This window comes from Meles meles, chromosome 7 (genome assembly GCF_922984935.1).
Source record: "Meles meles chromosome 7, mMelMel3.1 paternal haplotype, whole genome shotgun sequence".
NCBI lineage: Eukaryota > Metazoa > Chordata > Mammalia > Carnivora > Mustelidae > Meles > Meles meles.
Window position 1 is genome coordinate 109,291,513 of NC_060072.1, and position 25,321 is coordinate 109,316,833.

At 38.3% G+C, this 25,321-nt stretch overlaps 1 protein-coding gene across 1 annotated transcript in view; it reads right to left on the bottom strand.

The window, feature by feature from the left end:
- The window catches only part of KDM5A (lysine demethylase 5A), a 96,251-nt gene that overhangs the window by 20,870 nt on the left and 50,060 nt on the right, over positions 1-25,321 (bottom strand). The window contains exons 15-24 of the mRNA XM_046011476.1: positions 18,672-18,853; positions 18,191-18,315; positions 17,593-17,743; positions 16,138-16,252; positions 13,694-14,049; positions 9,529-9,667; positions 6,348-6,527; positions 5,388-5,549; positions 2,902-3,453; positions 2,387-2,530 (exon numbers count right to left, since the gene is read on the bottom strand). Coding sequence (XP_045867432.1) covers positions 2,387-2,530; positions 2,902-3,453; positions 5,388-5,549; positions 6,348-6,527; positions 9,529-9,667; positions 13,694-14,049; positions 16,138-16,252; positions 17,593-17,743; positions 18,191-18,315; positions 18,672-18,853 — 2,106 coding nt within the window. The remainder of the gene's footprint in view (positions 1-2,386; positions 2,531-2,901; positions 3,454-5,387; positions 5,550-6,347; positions 6,528-9,528; positions 9,668-13,693; positions 14,050-16,137; positions 16,253-17,592; positions 17,744-18,190; positions 18,316-18,671; positions 18,854-25,321) is intronic.

The following is a 25,321-nucleotide window of genomic DNA, read 5'->3' on the forward strand; positions in this document are numbered from 1 at the left end:
ATTTAAATTGTTAGCCAATATACAGTACATCAGTTTCAGATGCAGAATTCAATAATTCATCAGTTGCCTGTAACATCAAAAGCTCATCATATCACGTGCCCTCCTTAATGCCCATCACTCAACTACCCTAACCCCTCCAGCAACCCTCAGTTTGTTTCCTATAGTTAAGAGTCTCTCATGGTTTTTCTCCCTTTCTGATGACTTCTCATTCAGTTTTCCCTCCCTTCCCTTATGATCCTCTACGCTGTTTCTTATATTCCACTTATATGAGTGAAACTATATGATAATTGTCTTTCTCTGACTGACTTATTTTGCTCAGCATAATACCCTCTGGTTCCATCCACATAGATATAAATGCTAAGTATTCACTCTTTCTGATATATATATATATATATATCTCATTATATCCCATTATATGGAATATATATATTATTTAATATAAGATTTATATATATATAAATAGTGATGCATATGATATATATTTTATTACATGTCATATATTATATGTAATATTATATATATCATATGTATGATATATACAATGATATACCATATATATATCACATCTTCTTTATCCATTCTGTCAATGGACATCTCGAGGGATATATATATATATATATATATATATATATATATCATTTATTGATGGATATATATATTATTGATGGATGATATGTTACATATCATATATGTTATTATATATCATATATATGATTATATGATAGATAATATTATATATATCATACATACATATACATATTACATATATATATCACATCTTCTTTATCCATTCGTCTGTCAATGGACATCTCAGCTCTTTCCACGGTCTGGCTATCATGGACACTGCCGCTATCAACAGAGGGGTGAAGGTGCCCCTTCAGGTCACTACATTTGTACCTTTGGGGTAAATACCTACTAGTGCTATTGCTGGGTGTCACAGGGCAGCTCTATTTTTAACTTCTTGAGGAAGTTCCAAACTGTTTTCCAGAGTGGCTGCACCAGCTTGAATTCCCACCAACAGTGTAAGAAGGTCCCCCTTTCTCCACATCCTCACCAAAATTTGTTGCTTCCTGACTTGTCAAGAATTAATTACCCTAAGTCTTGCACCTACCATTCTTCTATTTTTCTAAGCTTCAAATATATTGCTAACACTATAAATTCCTAATTCATATTATAAAGTCCCCTCCTACCAAAGGAGAGCTCATAAGCTAACACCACTATATAATTTTCATTAAAAAAAGAGATTACTCTGTACAACCATATCAAACTATAGTTTTGATCCCTAGCCCTAAAATCATGTAATATTTGTGATGTTTTGTTTTCACAGGTTTCTAAAATGCTTCTAAAGTCCATCTCATTTAGCAAATCTAGAGTACTGGTTGATACTTAATATGCTAGAAAGAGAGCAACCCAGGTAAGGCCTCTAAGCATAGTAAATGGGCAATTCTAGTACTAGCGAACTAACTTATATGTGGCATGGGCTGCATTCCTGTTCAGCCGCTTCTTTAGAACTTTACCATAACAAGCTAATTCAAGTTTTAACTTTGCGCAAGTCTTTAATTCATAAAACTAAAAATTCCCTCATTAAAACATTCCCAAGATCCATTTTTATCTTGAGAAAAATATTTTACAGCAGATAGTTTACAAGGATCTATGACAGATGGTTTTAATGGTTAGAGACACAAATTCTAAACAGTTCAACAAAGACTAATATAAAACAGATCAATGGATTAACTGTAACTTGACAGAATTTCTGCCTAGATAATGATGTTATTACTACTAGGTAAAAGACAAAGTGCCTGGGCCTGACACAAAATAATAAAAGGCCAGTAGGATCTAACACAAAACAAACTTGCCAAAACCAGTGTAGTGTCATTATCAAAAGAATCACAGTGAGGGTAAATAATTTGTTCTAGCTGCAGCAGTAACTCTGCAAATTTGAACCATGGGCCCAAGTATAAGTCATCTCTGAATAGGACATTCTATCTTGCACCATCCAGATGAGAGATCAGAGCAAGCCTCTAGATCTCTAGATCACAGCTAGAATGGGATTCTTAAAACATAACTATACAGACTTAACCCCAAAGGAAACAAAATACTGAAATGAGCCATGAAAGCTTTCAGTAATCCAAATGCATGATTTTTCTAGTCCCTTCAGGCCACAAGGAGTTACAAGGTAAAGAAAATAAACGCAGATTTTTAAAAAAACTCCATCCTTTAAAAAAATTGTTTTATCAGTCTGTATTCTGGGGGGCTTAGAAAAAAATGCTATCACCACAAACGCAGGATAAATAGACTAACTTTCTCTTCTACTTTCAGGCTTCAAACATCAGTGTTCAGCAGTTTTAACAAGCCAAGTGATCAGGTATGCCTGTGCATTAATTACCTTTATGTCATAGCCATATGTCTCCCGGATATCTTCATCAGAATCTGTTTCTTCATCATCATAGTCCATTGTTTGTCGAGGGGAAGAAGATACACTGCTCACCACCCGATTAAAAGCAGACTGCTGGAAACTAGGTAAGTGTCCCTAAACAACAAACAATCCCAACATGAACAGAGGGACATACTAAATAAACAAGGGTAATTAATGTGCACTTAAGAACACCTAAATGTAATGAACCTGCAAGGTGACCAACAGAATTCAACAGTTAGTACAGATCAAATTATTTGGTTATGATGCCAAGGTCCATCTCAATGGTATTTCCAGGTTAATGCTTCACTAAAATGACCTAGGTATATACCCAAAGAAAATTCTATAGATGTATATAGAAAGATGTTATGGATAACATAGCTGCTGGCAACTTACTGTTTTCCTAGTCAGTTGGTAAGATATATTTGATTTACAAATTATACACATAATCTCATGAAATAAAAAAAGAAAGAAAACTCTAAACTTGCCTGTAAATCTGGATTAGCAGCTGCTTTTTGGAGTTCTGCACTGATGATCTTTTCAGTCTTTTCTCGAGCTGCCTGCTCCACCATTCGCTGGCTCAACACAGAAAGTTTGGCTAGGGCAGAAGACAGTTCATCTGTGGCTAGGGCCTGCCGTGCTCTATCTTGCCAACTCATAGCTCGTTCTGTCAAACACTGCAGGGCCTCTCCTTCAGGCAAACGTACAGGCAACTTCTGAAGAGATACCAGGAGTGAAAGAATAGTCTCTAACCTCGGCCTTCGAGACCGCATACAAAGAGGGCAAAGGAATTTTACTTCTTTAGCCTGCCAGCTAGACCCTTTTTTCTGGGAACCTGATTTAGGAAGGGGAACACAGCTGTTATGGAACCAGTCTTTGCAGAGCTCACACTGTAGCATAAACCCACTGGCTGTCTTGCGGCAAATGCAAAATTTTACTTCTTCTATACGGTCCACCATTGTCATCTTGGCTAGGTTGGCTGCTCTGAGGGAATGCATGGCTTCAATCTCTTTTTGCTCCCGTTCTTTGAAAACTGCCACCTGTACACAACAAACACTTAAGAGTCACTGAAAAATAGTGCAAAAATGTCAAATCCTCAGAGCTAAGAGATCATCTCCACACTGTGCCCTCATTATGACAAGCACTGTCCTTAACAAACAAACATTTATCAACCATTTCCTGTAATTCGGGTGCAAACATTCCTCATCTGTGAAATGGGCAAAGTGCCATATTTGGCAATTTCTATCAGTAGAGTACCTAGAACTCTTCTGTAGGGTGCAGTACAAAGATAATCTGCCTTGGAGTTAAGCAACCTAAGCACAAAGCCTGGCGCTTGCACTTACAGATGGTTGGTCTGGGGCACAAGTTTCCGAATTTCAGTTTTCTGAAACATGAGGCTACCAACCAACCCCATTTTGTTGTTTTGAGGATTATATAAGGTAACACATGAAAGTGCCTAACTTGGCACCTCGCACAAGGTTAACACCCAATAAATATTACTTCTCATCCCCTTGTAATTCCTTCCCTGGGGATGACTTCTATGCAAATCAATTTTTATTTCTTTCTCAACAGCTTCTCCAATTCACGCAGAAGTAGAACAACAAAGTCTGATGGCCAAATATAACAAGGTTTTATGTAATTCATTTAAAAAAATAAGTGAAAGTAAACAAAATTTAATTATCATGAACAGTCAGTGCATTTTCTTTTTTAAACTGTGATAGCTTTGAAACAATTTTGAAACAATTTCCAGTTCTATTCATCTGACAGGACTGACTTGATAGGCAGGCTCCCTAATAAATCATTTCCACTGGCCTCAAAACAGGATCATTTGAGGGTGCCTGGGTAGCTAAGTCAGTTTAGCATCTGGCTCTTGGTTTCAGCTCAGGTTGTGGTCTTGGGGTCCAGGAATCAAACTCCACATTAGGCTCCCTGCTATGCGGAAGAGCCTGCTTCCCTGCACTCTCTCCCTCTGTCCCTCCCCCTGCTCACACATTCTCTCACTCAAATAAATACATCTTTAAAAAAAAAAAAAAAACCCAGGATTATATGTAGGCAGAAATATCATATCAAGTGACTTAATGTATGTAATTCCCTACTGTTAAATAGGCCCAAACTCATTTTTTATTTCTCTTTATATCCTCGAGCTCCTAGTCATCTTCACACATTCCTCCTCCTCTCCAAAAACACCCATCATTCTAATTAGTTACAAGTATTTTCTTGAGCATTCGCTATATTGTGAATGAGACTAAGAGAAGGGAGATATTTTAAATAGTCACTGGTATCATTAAATGGATATAATTCCTTTTAAAAGCACAGTATTAAATGTCAAAAAATGCTGTTAAATTCTTTTTTTTTTTAAATTTTTATTTTTTTAATTTATTTATTTGACAGAGAGAGATCACAAGCAGATAGAGAGGCAGGCAGAGAGAGAGAGAGGGAAGCAGGCTCCCTGCTGAGCAGAGAGCCTGATGCGGGACTCGATCCCAGGACCCCGAGATCATGACCCAAGCCGAAGGCAGCGGCTTAACCCACTGAGCCACCCAGGCGCCCCAAAAAATGCTGTTAAATTCTAACCTGATAATCACATTCCTAAGAGCCAAGTATATGAAAATAATTTGAAAAAAGGAAAAGGCTTTATAAAGAAGTTCACTTTATATTATCCATAATAGCAAACAGTAATAATCAAAGTATTTGATGTATCAGAAAAGTGTTCAATAAATTATGGACAATCTGATGGAATATTAGACAACTATTAAAACAATAATAAAGAACAGAGATATGGAAAAGACAGTTTCACAGGGAATGAGGAGACTAATAAACTTGGATTATAAATATATAAAAATGAAATATTTTACTATAAAGCCAAAGATAAAAGTAAAAATAGTTAAGAACATAAAACCAGTGAATCTGCTAATAGCTTTATAGAATTCTGTATTCACAAAGCAGACGCAGAATGCATTACATAATTTCTTACCACCATAGCTGTATCTCTGGTTTCCTCCAATCCTTCCTCCAGATCACTCAGAGGCTCAAGGTCCAGATCCTTTTCTTTTTCTTTTTCTATTAGTTCTTTTACTTTTTTCCTCCTGTTTTTACCACTCCCATATATACCAATATCAGTCCGGGGACTCAGCACCTACAAAAATAAAACCAAACACTGAGTCCTGGTTTTTAAAAAAATCTTAAAACTGGAAATAATAAAAAGGAACCATTTACTGACCACTCATCTTGTCCTAGGCACTTCCTTATGTACCTTCTACATACACCTAATGCAATCCTCACAACCACCCTCTTTAGTAGGTGTATCATCTGTATTTTACAAACTGGGGAAATGAAGGCTCGGAAAGGAAACAACTTGCCCAAGGACACAGGGTTAGCAATTAGAGAGCCAGTCCTCAACATGAAGTACCTTACTCCAAAGCCTATTTTCTTTCTTTTTTTTTTTTTTAAAGATTTTATTTATTTATTTGACAGAGAGAGATCACAAGTAGGCAGAGAGGCAAGCAGAGAGAGTGAGAGGGAAGCAGGCTCCCTGCCGAGCAGAGAGCCCGATGCGGGACTCGATCCCAGGACCCTGAGATCATGACCCGAGCCGAAGGCAGTGGCCCAAACCACTGAGCCACCCAGGCTCCCCAAAGCCTATTTTCTTTAACTATTAGGGCGTTCCAACTGCTCAAGATGAAAAGGGTAACACATATAAGATATTTCAAGGACAGAATCCCTTAGTAACAGAGATAAGATCCAGGCTGATTCCTTTTTCTGGGTGCAGTACAAGATGAACTGCAGATAAGTCTGCCTAAGGAAACAGATTTCCAGTCAACATTTGGTATCACTTAGTAAGAATCACTTATAAAACCATGACCACATAAATTGAAAACAACCCTCACCAATGAAACTCCTACCTAAGGGTATTAAATTATTAACTGCTCTTTACCTGCAACAAGGTATGGCTAGAATTCTTCTTAAGGAAGGTCCTCCCAGTCCGTTCTCTCCATGCCCGTGCAGCTGCCACTTGTGATTCTACCTGGGGTAACGCGTCCAGACGCACAGGGATAGGTCGCCCTTTAGCAGATAAGCTCTCCAGCTGCTCCAAGTAAGCATAGTTGCTGCCACTCTGAAAGACAAAAGTGCATTCTCACATGACTTGTACTTTCTTATGGAGTCTAGTGATATTGGTCAGAAGATCTTACAAAGAATTTAGTGTTGAGTTTTTTTGTTGTTCTTTGAACCTAGTTCTATCTCTTGAACTAACAGAGATTCCAATGTCCTTTTTAAAAAGTCTGTAAAGTCAGGCTGTCAAAGATTTTTATTAATCAACGAGGAAGCCAGTCAAGATGTAAAAATCAGTTCAGAAGATAATCTAAAGAACAGACACATAGGGGCATCTGGGTGGCTCTACTGGTTGAGCATCTGACACTTGGTTTCAGCTCAGGTCATGATCTGGTTAGGAGATCAAGCTCCACGTCCAGCTCCCTGCTCGGCAGAAAGTTCGGCTTCCCCTCTCCTCCTGTGACCCTCCCCCATTCATACACACTCTCTCTCTAAAATAAATAAATAAATCTTTAAAAAAATAAGTAAATAAATAAATCTATATAAATGCAATCAGGAATGAGGCAAGAAATTTGCTAACAGATGCAAACATATTTAATATCATATAGGACAATTCATCTTTTCTACCATGGAGAAATCAATTGTTTCATTATAAATTTAATTGTCTTTCTATGGACATAATTCATTTGTATTACTATAATTTTTAAATAACTGATGAAGTTGTAAAATAGCCTGGTCAAAAAAAGTCCACAGCATGCACTCACAGAATAAGATGATCCTAGAGAGTTCTCCAGAAAACTTCCAGTACCCATAATTTCTTTTGCCTATTTCAAAGGCTTTCAAACTTTTCCAATGACTACAGAGCAGTGTTTTGGTGCTGATAACCACCTCCATTTTATGTTATATAAATACAGATAAGAACAGATATTTGCCTAAGTCACAATGGTTCAGTAGTTCCATATAATGAAATTACTGTTTTTAGAACTATTACTGCTTTAAGTTTACTAAAGAAATCATTATAAAGAGGTGAGAGGGTTAACAAGTAATCCATTTCAGGGATTTGGCAAGAACACCTGCAGTGGGTTGGCAGTCAAAAGGCAGTAATTCAGAGTAATACCTTAGACTGGATGAATCTCCAGGCAGACAGAACACAGAGCCTAAGAAACTGTATACATGCCCTTAACATTCACTGTTATTAAGAAGCCCTGAATGAGGGAAAAGCATAGTTACATGCTATAAACAGACATTGCAATAAAAGGTTATTTCCTATGTTAACTGACTCATTTGCCTATAAATTCATTTTGAAAGTTATACTGGAACATTTGGAAAAACAGGCAAAAAACTTAAGTGATTTCTTTTTTAAGTAGGCTTCACACCCAGTGTGGGGCTTGAACTCACAATCCCAAGATCAAGAGCCCCATGCTCCACCAATTGAGCCAACCAGGCAACCCAACTTAAGTGAATCTTCAGTAATAATAATGGGAAGGTTCTAGCCCTAAGTGATATTACAATGGCATAATTAAATCACTGTGGTACTAGGATTAAAGAATAGACAGGTAAATAAAAGAGAAAAGAAAGCTCAAATAGATACAGCTGAGAAATACCATGTTTACTGCTATCCCTTCTTGTACCCAACAACAGCCATTTGACTACGAAAGACCTGCTGGCTAAGGCTTGACTTAGCCTGTTCCCAAGCCCCGTATGCCTGTCAACAGAAGTTGTCCACTTACTTAGATCCTATGAGTCAAGTCTTCCCACTGAAGGGAGGGCTTGGCGGAGGACAAGTCCTTCAAAATTACAGAGGAAACACAAGACAGCCATCTATAGTCATAAATTAACAGCCAACTAAGGGTTATCAAATATTCTAGGACAACCAACCTCCTGAAATGGGTTAAAGATGAAACAGAGAATGGGGTACCTAAGTGGCTCAGTGGGTTAAGCCTCTGCCTTAGGCTCAGGTCATGATCTTGGGGTCCTGGGATTGAGCCCTGCATCAGGCCCTCTGCTAAGCAGGGAGCCTACTTCCCCCCACCTGCCTCTCTGCCTACTTGTGATCTCTGTCAAATAAATGAAAAAATCTTTAAAAAAATAAAAAAGATGAAACAGAGGAGCTGTCCTGATGAAAACAGAGATAATTTTTTTCTTCCAATATTTTTTAAATTCAAGTTAGTTAACATATAATATAGTACTGGTTTCAGGAGTAGAATTTAATGATTCATCACTTACAGAGAACACCCAGTGCTCACCACAACCCATGTCCTCCTTAATGTCCATCATCCATTTAGCCTACCCCCCCATCCACCCATCTCCCCTCTAAGCAATCCTTAGTTTGGAAAATAGAGATAATTTTAACAGTAGTATACAAAGAGCACAGCTAAGAAGCTCCCAGAAAGAGTTAACTGAAAATAAACTAAAACAGAAGTCATTAGAACTTGACACCTAGAGTATGTTCTTTCTTGGGATAGCAGAGTTGGTTTCCTTTTCTTTGGATATAGTTCTACAATAAAGAGTACATACAAAAAAAAAAAAAAGAGTACATACATACTGATTATGTATACTGAAATGCTGCAAGGTTTTTATAATTCAGGAGGTATGTTATATATTGTTTTAAATTAAAATATATAATACATGTCTTTCTGAGTGCCAGGGTACTATCTTTACACCCTTCCCGCACATTTCTACTCCAAAACAATTAGAATAATACCTATTATAAGTGTTACGGTGTTCAGTAAATTTTAATTTCATTTTCTTTTTTCTGCCTATTTTAAAATTTATTTGCACACATGGCAAAAATTCAAAGACTACAGCAGGGAATAAACTCCTTATTGTTAAGAGTTAAATAAACAACTAATTCCATCATCTTTCATAGCAGGGAGTCGAGAGAAACAAGTAACATTTAAATAGGTAATATTTATTTTGAATGACAGAATCAGATGGAAGAACAACTGAATTTTAAGTACCATTATTTTGTTATGGTTATTCTATTTTAAAGAATTAAAGGCTTAAAGGATTCATCTGTGAGATAGCATTACCCAAATCGTAGGGTAATTCAAGAGGCCCCTTACCTGAATAGCTTCCACTTTAGCTGTCCATTCTCGAGCTTTTTGTAATGCTTCTTTCAGGGACAATACATTGGGTAGAAAGGCTGGAATGTTTTTGGCTTCATTAACTATGCTTTCTAAACTTGCCACACTGTGCCGTGGTCTAAAAAAAACCACAAAGACAGGGCAGATGCATAAGGAAAAGTCAAACTGCTACCAACATTTAAATAACATTTTAGAACGTGCAGAGAAATTTCATATATATGATTTCATTTAGTTCTTACCACAATCCTATAAGGGAGGCAAAGCAGCTACTACTTTAATTTCCAATTTACAAATAAGAAAACCTTAACTCAAAAATCAATTTTTTTTCTAAAATCATTTAATACAGTGAATGGCACAGCTCAAACACTGATTCAGAATGAGTCTCAGATACCTTGCTCTTTCCACTACACTAAACTGCATCTATGTTAGTTCTCCACAATATCTGAAATTGTCAGAGATGCGTGTCAGACAGCAGTGTGGAAAGCAACAGTCTAGGAGTCCAGGATAAGTCCAGGAATTAATTCAACCACATTCAATACCACTAGTTAAAAGATGAATAAAATAGACCTTATCCTCAATGAATCAGAATACAAGGTAAGAATTAAACTTGTACTGGGGACAAAGAGCAAATCATTTTAGGCTCACCACTATGGGAAGTTGTGATTAATTCTGCTTAGAGGAGCTGAGACAGGCTTTGAGCCGAAGCTTAAGAAGAAGTGCAATTTTCTCAAGTGAAAGGTTAAAGGAAAAAAAACCCAGGAATATAATGAACAAAGAAATGAAGAAATGTTTAAAAATAAGTTAGAGGTCCAGGAGTACCTGGCTGGCTTAGTGGGTAGAGCATGTAGCTCTTGATCTCAGGGTCATGAGTTCAAGTACCACTTGGCGGGGGTGGGGTAGAGATTATATGTATTTTTTTAATTTAAAAACTAAAATCTTAAAAAAAAAAAAGTTAGTAGTCCAGTGTGAGGATGGGAGTGAGGTAGGAGCAGCAAGAAGTAGGGGAATTTTGACAGGAAAGAAAGATGCAAACAGATATAAGAGATTTTGAGAGCCATGAATTTCGCCATGGAAGCAAGAGGAAGCACTGAGGGTGGGAACAGTTTCATTATCCATGAATCCTACCATGTGCTAGGCACGGTGCTAGGTCCTGGAGATTATTAATACACAGGAGTGACAGAGCCCTTGCCTCATTAAACATTTTAATCTTGTGGTGTTAGAGAGGGATTATTCATAGCACTGTAAGATGCTATCAAAATATAATAGCAGGGGGACCTAAACTGACTTGGCAGGTGATGGAAGGATTCCCAGAAGTGACGTCTAAGCTTTCTTAGCCTTTCTGAGTAGGAGTGAGTCAGGAAAGCTGGGACCAGAGGCTGGGTAGGAGTATACCACAGGGGATGGGCAGAAGGAAGAGTGTTGCAGAGGAGAAAATGAGCACATGCAAAGGCCCAGAGACAAGAAAGAACATGGCATGTCTGAGGAAAGCAGGGTGATCACTACACTTGAAACACAGAATGCAAAGAAAGAATGGCAAGGGATGAGGCCAGATCCTTAAGCAAAGGGCTAGATTACAAGATGGCCTTATGAATTAGATGAAGGACTCTAAATGTCATCCTCAGGGGAATGGGAAACAGTGAAGGGCTCTAAGCAAGGGAGTGAAAAAAAAACTACACCTGTATTTTAAGAAAATACTAGTTGCAGTGTAGAGAATGTGTGAGAGCAGGGTGAGGTCCCAGAGCCTGTGGCTATGACTTAGGCCAGCTATGACAGTACCGCAAAGAAGAATGAAAGTGAAAAACATCAGGGAAATATAATCAATGTGACTTGTAGTTAACTGAGGTTGAGGGTATGGAAATGGAAAGGAAAGGTCAAAGGTAATTTCCAAAGCTTGTTTAAAGGAGAAAAAACAATGGTTTAATTCAAAGAAAAAAGGAGCAAAGGACAAGATGATGGGAAAGAGTTAATGAATCCAATTTTGGATATGCGGAATGTGAGGTACCAACAAGACATCCAATGGAATTACCAAATAGGCAGACAGTATCTACGAAAAATATCAATGTTATAGATAAGAATTTGGAGTTAATCAGCATAAAGATGGCCAATGGAGCCAAAAAATAAGATGAAATTTCCAGGGAAATGTACAGAGTGAAAAAAGAAGTGGTGTAGGCCAGAATCTTGAGGAAAGACATTATCCAAGAGGCAGGGAGAGAAGGCCAAAAGCCGAGGAGGAGGATATTGAGAAAACAGTGGTCAGAAGTTAACCAATCCAAAAGGCCAAGAACACTGTAGATGTATTTCAGAAAGCTAACTTCGACAGAAGTTAGAAAACAAAAAAGATTCCACTTTCCACTATCCCCACCAAGCCCCATCTCCCTCTATTTTCTTACTAATTTTATTTTCTTCGTGACACTATCTGAAGTTCATTCAAACATTCATTCACTCACTTATTCACCTGTCTCTCCCCACTAGAATGTTGGCTCTATTGTACAGCAGGGACTTTGTGGATCTTTTCCCCTACTATTTCTACTGCACTTAAAAATAGTACCTGACATGTAGTAGGTACTCCATAAATACTGAATTGCAAAGATTAAGGGAAAATACAAGAACACCGTACCTAGGTCAGTGACAATGGAGTTGTTGAAGAAAGATACAAAAGACATTTTAGAGGCGAGCTCCTTAAAACTTAGTGACTGGTAAATGTGGAAAATGAGAGGAAGAAAGTCTTCAAATATTCCTACCACCAAAATCTCATTCTGTAGACTACACTAAGTTGCATCAGGTGTATTGAATCAGGTTTTGCATTCCAGTTATTTAGCTTTTCCCATTTACTATGCTCCTGGAACTGTCATGAATAATTTGAAGGTTTCAAACAGGAAAAGCTATGGATACATTTTAGTATGTATTCCCCATGACAACTAGACAGCAAAATATCCAGCAAAAATATATGCAGCCTTTTCCCTGTTAAACAGAACTGTGTTCATTATATAACACAGCTCAAATCTATTTATTTATTTACCATCTCTCTGGAGGTCTTACAATGGACTTTTTTTTTTTTTTTAAGATTTTATTTGCCAGAGAGAGCGAGAGAGAGAGAGAGAGCGAGCGAGCAAGCTCGAGCAGGGGGGCAGCAGGCAAAGGGAGGAGGAGACTTCCCGCCGAGCAGGGAGCCCCAGGTGGAACTCAATCTAGGACCCTGGGATCACAGCCTGAGCCAAAGGCAGATGGTTTACCAACTGAGCTACCCAGGTGTCCCAACACAGCTCAAATTTAAAGCCTTTTCCACTTCATTCCGAAGTCTTGGTGTACTTAAGTACTTTGCCAGCCACTTATTTTTGTTGCAGTTGACAGGAAAAGCTGTGTTATTTAGTAACTATGGGCTTTAAGTATGCCAGGTTCTTCATCCTCACGAGAAATTATAGATCTTAATTTAGATCTTAATTTTAGCTGAAATACTTTCATAAAGAACATTATAGTCTCATTAGTTGATATACAATCAAGTATGGTGAATGCTTTACTGAAATCTTGCAATGAGGGTACCAATGCTAATCCAACTGCGTAATGGTCTCCTGTCTTTGCTTCCCCTTTCCCACTACTTTCCTACATAAATCCTTACTCGAATAAAGCCCATTTAACTTTTGTCACCTAACACACCCTATATATTCTTTAAACTTATTAGCTTGATCTTTTTTACTCCCCTTCCACTTCAATCCCACTCACGCTTCAAAGCTTTACCTAAGTTCTTTATTTTCTCTCAAGCTTCTCTCCTGACGACCAAAGCTAAAAATGACCTCTCCTCCTCTGAATTCCTATAGCATTTTTCTGTACCTACATTTTGTCAGTTAACAAAAACATATTGCAGTAAGCATTACATTTCTTAGCTCTGAACTATAGTGTAGGTAACGGGAAGGGTCTAAACAAGATACTACTTTGTTTCACTTAAACTACTTAGCAAAGTACTCTGCACAAGCATACACACAATATTTGAAACTGTTTATATGCAGACTTATTTGATAATTTAGTGACTGGTCAGGGAAGGCATAAAACATCTAACTAAATATTTAATGAAACAGATACTTATGTTCCTCCTTCAGTTCTACCCTTAGTTATTAAAGAGACAACAATCACCAATATATGTGTTCACCTTGCCTGTAGGCAGACCTTAGCCTTTTCTTCCCATCGCTCAGAGACTGTAAGGAGCTCCTGTAGTTCAGCCATTGCCTTCTCCACGGCATGGTGGGGGGCCAACCCCACCCCAGAGTCTATCAGTTTCTTCATGACATCCAAAGTGACCTGCTGTGGATCTGACAGGGTCAGTCTTACTTCATCCAACCATCGAGCCTGCTGTAGTTCTTGCTTTAGTCGGGTTAATTCAGGTAGCTCCACATAGAGACTAGAGCCCATATCTATCAACATCTGAAGTTTGGAAGAATCCGGGGTTTCATCCATCATGGCCTCTTGAGCACGTTCATGAAACTCTTCCACATCATCCAGGAGATTCTGAAAAAGTCAAAAAAATAAAAATAAAAAACAAATTTAAAAGATAAAAATGAGTATGGAATAGATATAAATTCAGGCAAACTATCAAGTTCTAGACTATGAATTCTAATCCAATAATCTCACCACTATAGCACCAGATATGCTAGTTAAGAACATAATTATGCTTCTCTGTAATTACTTACACACTTACTTTTAAAATATGATTAATTCATTCAAACAATATCTAATGACTGCAGACTAAGATGCACTGTTCTAAGCACACAGCACTGAAATAAATGAAGTCCTTGTCTTCAAGGAACATATACACAGTCAGACACTGAATATAAAATGTTTCAGTTAATTTTAAGTGCTGTGAAAATAAAACAGGGCAACACAATAAAGAATGACCAGAGAGGCAGACATATTACTTTGCAATGGTGGTCACAGAAAACAGATGAACTGGCACTAAAATGAGGAGCTAGAGGTGAGAACCATATGAAGACCTGGAGGAAGAGCAGTTCATGCCGGGCGGATAATAACTGCACAATCTTTCACAGAGAAATGTCTTGCTCTAAAGTGGATGATGGGAAGCAAAGAGGAGAAATGCTGTTTAAAAATAAGCAGAGGTCAGATTACATAATGCCATATAGATTAGGAGTTTAGATTTCATTCTAATGGTTTTGGGGAAGCACTGGAGAATTTTAACCACAGAGAAGCGGTATGATTTGATTTACATTTTACATGATCACATTGGCTACCAAATGAAAAATAAACTGTCAGGGACAAGAGAAGAAAAAGGGAGATGAGTTAAGAGGCTATTACAGTAATCCAAGGGGCAAAGTCTAGCAGTTCAGAGCACAGTGTAAGCAATGGAGATGATGGCAAATGGCTCACTTTGGGAAACATTCTGAATATTCACACTTGTTTAGAGACTGGATATGGGCTATAAGGGAAATAAAGGAATCAAGGACTTGATTCACTAAAAGGCTTTTAAGATGCCTTTTAGTCAAGCAACTGGATAAGCAGAGTACACAATTGGATGTACGAGCCGGTAGTAGAGAACAAAAGCATTGAAGAGCTGGTGATCTGGGGATCAATAACAAGTGATACTTAATGTCACTGAACAAGTAAGATGTCAGGATCTAAAAAAAGAGCTGAGACTCCTAATATACTCCAACACTTAGAAGTCAAGCCAAGGAGAAAACAAATGACAAAGAACACCAAAAACAAGGAACTGTGAATGAGCGAAGAAAAATAGAACATGTGATGATGTCACAGATGTTCAGAGAAGAAAGTTCTCTCAGGAAGGAAAGAGTGGTCAACTACTAAATGCTCCCACGACATGGAATAACAGCAGAAACACAGCTGATACTGGATTTTGCGTGTGGATAACCTCCCTCCCTTTTTTTTTTTTAAGATTTTATTTATTTAACAGAGAGAGAGTACACATAAGCAGGGGGAGTAGCAGGCAGAGGAAGAGTGAGAAGCAGGCTTCCTGCTGAGCAGGGAGCCCAATGTGGGGCTCCATCCCAGGACCCTAGGATCATGACCTTTGCCCAAGGCAGATGCTTAACCAACTGAGCCACCTAGGTGCCCCTAAGCTAATAACCTTGATAAAAACCGTTTTAGATACCCTGCCCATGGCCAAATGACAAACCACCACAAACTACCAGAGGATTACTAACTATGCTGATTAATATATTTGATATATACTTTTTAAGACTGTACATATTCAAGAAGCCATCAGGGCCCTAGTAATTTCAGAGCTCACATTTTTAAAAGCTCATGAACTAATAACTTACTGATACATTCAGGTTCTTTTAACTATTTTCTTGCATCTCAATTACATCTGTGCTAAATGAGGATTCTGATCTAAAATAAATGTAGGAAAAAATTCTAGACTAACTACCTTGGTTCCAGAACTTGAAAAGGAGAATAAAAGGCTAAGAACAAAACCAGGGGTTCTTACTGCCTACTGAAAACCTTCAAACAGCAGCATTTATGTGACAAACAGAACAAAAAGCTAGTCTAGACACACGATTTTGTTTACCCAAAACAGAAACCCATACTACAAAGGATATTACCCAAGAAAAGAATGTAATACTCCACCTTTACTTGTCGAGCTTGGCTGATGACACATGGAAGACTAAAAAGTTGTTGGACAAAGGCCTTCAATTCTTCCACTGTCAGTTTGGTCCGAGTCCTCCCACTATCTGGGCTCTGCCTGATATGAAATAATATTGAGATATAAGTAAGAAAAATCCATAGTCACCTGATAGCAAAGGAGCTTCTAGTCTCTCCAGAATTCTAACCCAAGCAATCCCAAAATACGAATGTTTGAGAGGTTCTACTGTAATGGTGATCACTTCCAAATTAGGTTTTTACCTCATTAGTTAATGACTCAAAGATTCAACTCTCCAAGTTACAGTTCCTCCAATCTTACAAGTATTGAGCACTTTAAACAATCAATAAATTCCTCAGAGTAAAATACTATGTTTATTAATAAAACTAAATCTTCTATCTCAAAAAGCTTAAAATGTGGAACAAGGGCCTTTAACTTGGCTAGGGGACAATAAACCCCTCTGAAACGGATTCGGCATGGTATATGTATACGCATTTTTCTAAGAAAAGGGTCCCTATGCTTTTGCCAGATTCCCCAAGGGGGTTAGTGACCCAATGACAGGTGAAAATTCCCTGATCAATGCTTCAAAGAAAGATTCTCGAATCAAATGGTAAGTAAAAAATGTACAAATTTAGAACCCAACATGAAGGGTCATAGCAAAAGCCATTCAGGAAAGTGTTGGCATGAATACAAAACAATACCACAGAAAATTCAGTACATGTGAATTCCATTAAATCAAGGGTGCATACTTCTACACTTCTTAATAATACAGCCTCTCCAACATCCGTCAAGGTTAGTCTTTGCTGCCACCTGCCTTCAGCATGTAGTATCATTTATTTATTTACAAATATTTATTGCACATCCAGTATGTGCAGGACACGATTCTAAGCACAAGAAATAGAGCAATGAAAAAGGATTAAAAAAATCTGCAACGTTCTAATCTAGGTGTCTAGTGGGACCGGGAAAGAAAGGAGGAGATAATAATAAACCAGTATATCGGGACGTGACAGGGCTAAGAGAAAAACAGAGCAGGAAAAGAATAAAAAGGTTGCAGTTTTATAAAGCATTGTCAGAAAAGGACTCTTCAAGAAGAATGTGTCAGCTATCTGAAAAAGACCTGAAAGAAGTGAGGGAACAAGCCACTTGGATATGATGGAAGAGGGCTCGAAGAGCAAAGAAGAAGTGGGAAGGCGCTAAGCAGAAGCGTGCCTAGTGTTAAAAAGCTCAAAGGGGAAGAGGACTCAGAGTGGAACAAGAAAAAAGGGAAAGCAGTAGGAGAGAAAATCGGGACATAATTGGAGGGAGAGAAATGGCCACAACAAGAGGTCAAAGATATATAGGGAGGGGCCAGTTACACTTTTGGCTTTTACTCTAAAAGAAAAGCAAACAAGCAAAACCAAAAAATGCACAGGAAACCACTGGAGAACTCTTCTTAGTCTTACCTGTGCTTCTGCTTTTTGCTCAGCAGCAGCTGAGCCACAGAAGCGCAAGTTTCAGCTTCCTTCACAGCATCTCTGAGTTTTCTAAAGAGATCATTTTCTGGGTATTTCCTATCCTCAGCATCTTCCAGCATTACTCGTAGTTCAATCAAATCTGTAAAAACAAAGCTACATACTATGACCACAGACATAAAAAGCCATTTAAAAATACTCACCAACCTCTCTCAAGTTAGTCATCAATCTATTAATGGAAATACTGCAGCTGTGAAAATCTCACCAATGCAATAAAAGCTTAAGAACAGGTGTCCATTCCTAACCCTTATAGCTAATGTCTCTCCAGGAAGGTAATTCCTCTTTCTTAACTAACCTTTAGTGGCAGTCCACTGGTAACAATGGCTCCCCAAAATACGTATCTACTGTAAGTTAGCTGTCTGTCCCATTTTATATTAACTATTTATGTAAAAGAATATTTTCAAATAGAAAACTAACCTACCTACTAGTTGCAAATCCCATATGAAGCCTACAATTTTCCCTTACTGGAGGAAAAGCACATAAAACAAAATAAGGCCTGTTTCAATGTGTATGCACACAAAAGCTTAACCTTTCTTGTGGTTGAAGTTGGCAGATAATGCTTCTGTAACACGGCTGACCCAAGTGTCATAGGACTGTGCCCTGACCTTCACACCATACAGCAGAGAAGGGAGGTCCTCTAATGGGTAGCGGTATCTAAGCACAAAGAAAAACAAAACAAACAAAAAACACAGAAATTAAAAACGCTGCAAACCAACAACGTTAAAATAAATATTAAGTAAAATCAGCTTAATAAATGACCAAGGAAATGGGGTCTTAGAGCAAAGCCACTCACAGAGTTTTAATGCAGGGAGAGACAGGGAACATGTGTAATCAATTGATAAAAAAATCTAACATTAGTTGCCAAGCTTAGGGCCAACTTCAAAGGACTGGTCCTCAGCAGGGAAGCAGAGACAAGGAAAAGTTACCAGTGCACACTTGGGGAAGGGGAATTACAAAGAACAGTGCAGTTTTAAAAGAAGTAACAAGTTTTATAAGAAACTTAAGGATACCTAAGACATTTCTTCTGCATGGGGCAGGGACACAGATCAGTTGGATGGTAGAGACACACAAGGCGTTCAGGATTACAAGAGCATGTGAGAGCAGAGAGAAAACACGTGGTTCTGCACGCTGAACACTGTCGCTCATCATCAGGAACAAGTTCAAACACTTCTTCTTCTGACATCAGGACACCCTGAAAAATAATTCATGTCACTACATCAAGTCTTTCTAAGCTCTCAAGCATCAGAACTTATAGTTATTAAATTTTCTTCTACAGGTAAATCTGACTTAAGATATAAACACGAGGGGTACAATGGCACATCATCAAAATACTTTCTAAAATTAATCATTCTTAATTTTTTTTAAATGGGAAAGACTAAATCTGTGTGTGCAAGAATACACAGATGACTGATAACAACTATTTTTTAAATGCAGGAACTTACTACAAAGGTCAAAGCAGTCATTTTTGAGGAGAGGGAGGGAAATTATAATTGGGAGATACTTTTGGGGTGGCTAACAAAGTTCTATTTCTTGCCTCGAATTGTGATGACAACAAAGTTTACTATATAACAATTCATGAAGCTATGTATTTTGTTTGATATGATTTTGTCTTCTCCTTAAAGCAAGAAAAACATTAAAAAATTTTTTTAAAGATTTTATTTATTTGACAGAGAGAGAGATCACAAGTAGGCAGAGAGGCAGAGAGAGGGGGAAAGCAGGCTCCCCACCGAGCAGAGAACCCGATGCGAGGCGTGATCCCAGGACCCCAAGATCATGACCTGAGCCAAAGGCAGAGGCTTAACCCACTGAGCCACCCAGGCTCCCCCCCCCAAAATTTTTTTTTTGTCCCGGGGATAATATACCCTTGAATCTTGAATATAAATATATTAGTAATCAATGATCTCAAAATAACATGGATAAATACAAACATATACAAAGATAAAGTAGTAAAAATTACTTCAACTATGCAAATCAAAATATAATCTACTTCAGCAAAACATCAAAAAGAAAGATAATTAAATTCAGTCTGCCAGCTTAAGAAAATAAGAGCATTTGAAGTGCATTTTATAAAGATTTCCATTTAATACACAAGGGTTCTCTTTAGAGTCACTACTTGTGTAAGCAAGGTACTTATGAACCTAATTCCCCTATGAAAGCAAACTGTTTTCACTTACCCAAGGTAAAAACTCAATAATTTATTCATTGGCAGATACAATTCAGTTCTTACAAAACAGATCTTGTTTTTGATATTGGTTTTAATCTACATGTCTCTTAACCATACTCCCGTATCTTCCCATTTCTGATATTAGCATTTCATATTTGCTTTAAAAATTATTTCATGTAGGGAAGCCTGGGTAGCTCAGTCAGTTAAGTGCCTGCCTTCAACTCAGGTCATGATCCCAGGATCCAGCATCAGGCTCCCTGATCAGTGGGGAGCCTGCTTCTCCCTCTGCCTGCTGCCTCCCCTGCTTGTGCTTTCTCTCTCTCTCTCTCTGACAAATAAATAAAATCTTTTAAAAAAATTATTTCATGTAAAAATGGTTCCACTGCAGGTACTTCTTAGCTTCTAAGAATTTACAAAGCTTTGGGCACGTTGGTGGCTTAGTGGGTTAAAGCCTCTGCCTTCGGCTCAGGTAATGACCCCAGGGTCCTGGGATCGAGTCCTGCATAGGGCTCTGTGCTCAGCAGGGAGCCTGCTTCCTCCTCTCTCTACCTGCCTCTCTGCCTACTTGTGATCTCTGTCTGTCAAATAAATAAGAATTTACACAGCTTCAGAACAGCTGGCAAACAGGACATTAATACATCAAGAAATCTGGGGCACTTGGATGGTTCAGTTGGTTAAATCGGCTTGGGATTTTCCCTCTCTGCCCCGCGGCCCCCACCCCCCGCCACTCACTTTCTGTCTGTCTGTCTCTGTCTCAAATAAATTTTACACCAAATCCTAAAGTATGCTCCAGGAACCCCTAGCCCTAGAAAATACTCTGCAAAAAAATTAAATAAGTTGTCTATGGGAAAACACTATGTATTACCCATATCCTTCCCAATTTAAGAGATTAACAATGAACACCAGCATGTCATAGAAGTTTTACAGTAAGGAATCATTACTTCTTTATCCCCAAGTAATTTTTTCTTTTTAAAGATTATTTGACAGAGAGAGAGTAGGCAGAGAGACAGGCAGAGAGAGAGGAGGAAGCAGATTCCCGCTGAGCAGAGAGGCTGATTCGGGGCTCCACCCCAGGACCCTGAGATCATGACCTGAGCTGAAGGCAGAGGCCCAACTCACTGAGCCACCCAGGCACTGCCGCCCCAAGTAGTATTTTCTTAATCTACCATTTCCCAAGCTTTGCTATCACAGAACACTTTTTCCTTATAATACTTTTCAATATTGTATAACTCAGAAAATTATAAATTATTAGGAGGGAACAGAGAGAAGAAAAAAGAGATACGAATTAAAAGGCTATTTGAAATAATCAAGGTGAGAAAATTAAGGAATGAAACCAAACGGTAGCAGTAAAGAAAAGGTGGGGGGTGGAGGTGGAATTAATGAGACACTGCCCAAATAAAAACTTCAAATGAGATAGCAGATGACTGTGAAAGAGATGGATGAGTCAAGGATCCTGATACTTACTGGCATTTAGTAAAGTGGTCTGTGAAAGGGTAGATGGAGAGGAGATGATATTCTATTTCAGATGCTGAAAGTAAGATGACAAAAAGCTAAACAGAAATGTCTCCCAGGGAAACCTGGATTACAAATGGGTGACTGAACATGACAGCTCTTTCAGAGTGACAATAATTCCTGTGTTTGCACAAACTAGGAGGAAATATCAAAACCTGAGAAATGAAACCACAAGGTAGTAATTGAAAAAGAGGTAAAATCCTAAGAGAGGCTAAGAATTCCTTGTAAAGTAGCACAAAAGGAAAACAATAAAAGGTCAAAGACTGCACCCTGCAAACACTGGCAATTGAAGATGAGGAAACTAATTAAAAGTGACTGGGGCAGGGTCCTGGGATCGAGCCCCACATCGGGCTCTCTGTTCAGTGGGGAGCCTGCTTCCTCCTCTCTCTCTCTCTGCCTGCCTCTCTGCCTACTTGTGATTTCTCTCTGTCAAATAAGTAAATAAATAAAGTATTTAAAAAAAATTTTTTAAAAAAAGTGACTGGGGCAAGGGGCACCTGGGTGATCTGGCTGAGAGGCTGACTCTTGATTTCAACTCAGGTCATGATCTCAGGTTCCTGGGATGGAGCCCCAAGTTGGGCTCCATGCTCAGCAGAGAGTCTGCTTGTGGATTCTCTCGTTCCCTTTCCCTGTCTCTCCCCCAGCTCGTTCTCTCCCTAAAATAAATAAATAAATAAATAAAATTTTTTTTTTAAGTGACTGCAAGTGTTATCAGGTGCAAGAAACAGTAGAACAAGTGTTAGGGAAAGGAACAAAGAAGCAAAATGCAGTGCAACAAAGAGGTCATGGGGATAAAAGACAAAGAACAACTAGATTTTGGCAATAAGTCACTAGCAAATTCTGAGAAGTTCAGAATGACAGTGACAATGAAGGGATAAAAAGGAAACAAGGCACTGGCTACAGAAAAACCACTCAAGTTTTTTGGTAGGAAAAAAATGAAAACTTTCTTCACTATAGGAAAGACAAGGGCACAATATGCAAAGAAAGGGTTGAGATTAGAGTCTCAAGGGCATAGGAAGAAGTTGAGTTTATAGGAAAAGAGTCTTAAAGAAATGTGATCAAACAATAAATAAAATGATCAAGAGATGCAATACTCAAATTACCGCACAACAAGGAAAAACGATATCCCATTAATAACAAAGGTTAAACCTGAAATGAGACTATACCACAAAAACCGACTTCATGAGTCTCCACCAATATACAGGCAGACCTTGGAGATATTGTGGGTTTTGTTTCAGACCACAATAATAAAACGAGTATAATAAAATCAAATGAATGAACTTTCTGGTTTCTCAGCACATATAAAAGTTATATTTACCCTATACTGCAGCCTATTAAATATGCAATAGTATTATGCCTAAAAAAAACAATGTATATACCTTAATTTAAAAACCCTTTATTGCTAAAAAATGCTCAACATCATTTGAGCTTTTCACTGGTGGAGGGTCTTATCTCCGTGTCGCTTGGGCTGCTGCCTGATCAGGAGGATGGTTGCTGAAGGTTGGGGTGGCTATGGCAATTTCTTAAAATAAAACAACAGAGTCTGGGACACTTGGCCGGCTCAATTGGTAGACAACAACAACAACAGAGTCTGCCACATCAACTGCCTCTTTCACGTGTTATTTCTCTGAAGAATGCAATGCTGTCTGATAGCATTTTACTCACAATTAGAACTTCTTTCAAAACTGGAGTCAATCCTCTCAAATCCTGCCACTGCACTATCCACTAAGTTTATGTAATATTCTAAATTCTTTATTGTCATTTCAATAATCTTCACAGCATCTTCACCAGCAGATTTCATCTCAAGAAACCACTTTCTTTGCTTTTCCATAAGAAGCAAGTCCTCAACTGCTCAAGTTTCATCATGAGACTGTAGCAATTCAGTCTCATCTTCAGGCTCCACTTCTAATTCTAGTTTTGCTATTTCCACCATCTGCACTTATCTCCTCCACTGAAGTCTTGAACGCTCAAAGTCGTCCATGCCTAGACTGCAATCAGCTTCTTCCAAACTCCTGTTCACGTTGATATTCAGGCCTTGTCTCATCTATCAGGGATATTCTTAATAGAATCTAGAATGGTGAACCTTTTCTGGAAGGTTTTCAATTTATTCTGCCTGGATCCATCAGATGAATCACTCACTATCATGGCAGCTACAGCCTTACAAAATATGTTCCTTAAATAGTAAGACTTTTAAAGTTGAATTACTCCTTGATCCATAGGCTGCAGAACAGAGGTCCTGTTTGCAGCACTGCAGAGTAGGTCTAGACCATTTGTAAACAAATATGCTGTCATCCAGGCTTTGTTGTTCCAGTTACAGAACACAGAGTAGATTCAGCTAATTCTTAAGGACCCTGCTTTTCAGAATGGTAAATAAGCACTGGCTTCAACCTGAAGTCATGAGCTGTATTAGCCCCTAACAAGACAGTCAGCCTCTCCTTGGAAACTCTGAAGCTAGGCATTAATTTCTCTCTAGCTAAGAAAGTCCTAGATGGCATCTTCTTCCAACAGAAGGCGGTTTCTTCTACACTGAACATCTGTACTTAGCATAGCCACCTTCACTGACTTCAGCTAGATCTTCTGAATAAACTCGTGGAGCTTCAACATCAGCACTTGCTGCTTCACCTTGCATTTCTGTGGTATAGAGATGACTTCTTTGAACCAACTTCTGCTAGCTTCACGAACCAAACTCTGCTAGCTTCAAACCTCTGTAGCTTCTTTACCACTCCTAGCCTACATAAAACTGAGGAGTTAGGGCCTTGCTATGGATTAGGCCTTAGCATAAGAAAATACTGTAGCTGGCTCCATCTTTTATCCAGATCACTAAAACTTTCACCACATCAACAATGGGGCTCTTTTAGTTTCTTATTGTTCATGTGTTCATTAGAGTAGTACTTTTAATTTCCTTTAAGAACTTTTCCTTTGCATTCACAACCTGGCTAACTCTGGCACAAGAAGCCAAGCTTTTGACTCATCTAGGTTTCCCACATGCCTTCCTCACGAAGCTTAAGCATTTTTAGTTTCTAATGGAAGTGAGAGGCATGTGACTCTTCCTTCCACTTAACATTTAAAAGGCCATCATAGGGTTATTAATTGGCCTAACTTCAATATTGTTGTGTCTCAAAGAACAAAGAAGCCTGACAAAGAGGAATGAGGAAATAGCCAGTTGGTAGAGCAGGCAGAATATATAAAACATTTATCTAATAAGTTCACTGTTATATAAGCACAGGTCATGGCACCCAAAACAATGACAACAGCAGCATCAAAGATCACTCATCAAAATGACCACAACAAATACAATAATGAAAAATCTGACCAATTAAAAAATGGGCAGGGGTGCCTGGGTGGTTTAGTGGGTTAAGCATCCAACTCTTGATCTCAGCTCAGGTCTTTATCTCATGTTTTTGAGTTCAACCCCCACGTTAGGCTCCACCACACCACCCCCACCAAAAAAGGGCAGAAGACATGAACAGACATTTCTCCAAAGACACAGAGACACATGAAAAGATGCTCAACATCACTTATCAGAGAAATGCAAATTAAAACCATGAGATATCATCTCACACTTATCAGAATTATTAAAATTAAAAATACAAGAAACAAGTGTTGGCAAGGACGTGGAGAAAAAGAAACAGTCGTGCACTATTAGTGGAAATGAAAACTGATGCAGCCACTGTGGAAAAATTCGGAGGTTCCTCAAAAAATTAAAGACAGAATCACCATATGATCTAGTAGTTGCACTACTTGGTATTTACCCAAAGAATATGAAAATGCTAATTTTAAAAGATATATGCATCCCTATGTTTATTACAGCATTATTTATAATAGCCAAATCATGGAAGCAACTCAAGTGTTCACTGACAGATGAATGGATAAAGACAATGTGGTATATATACACTGGAATATTACTCATCCATAAAAAAAGAATAAAAATTTGCCATTTGCAAGAATATGGATGGACCTAGAGGATATAATGCTAAGTAATAT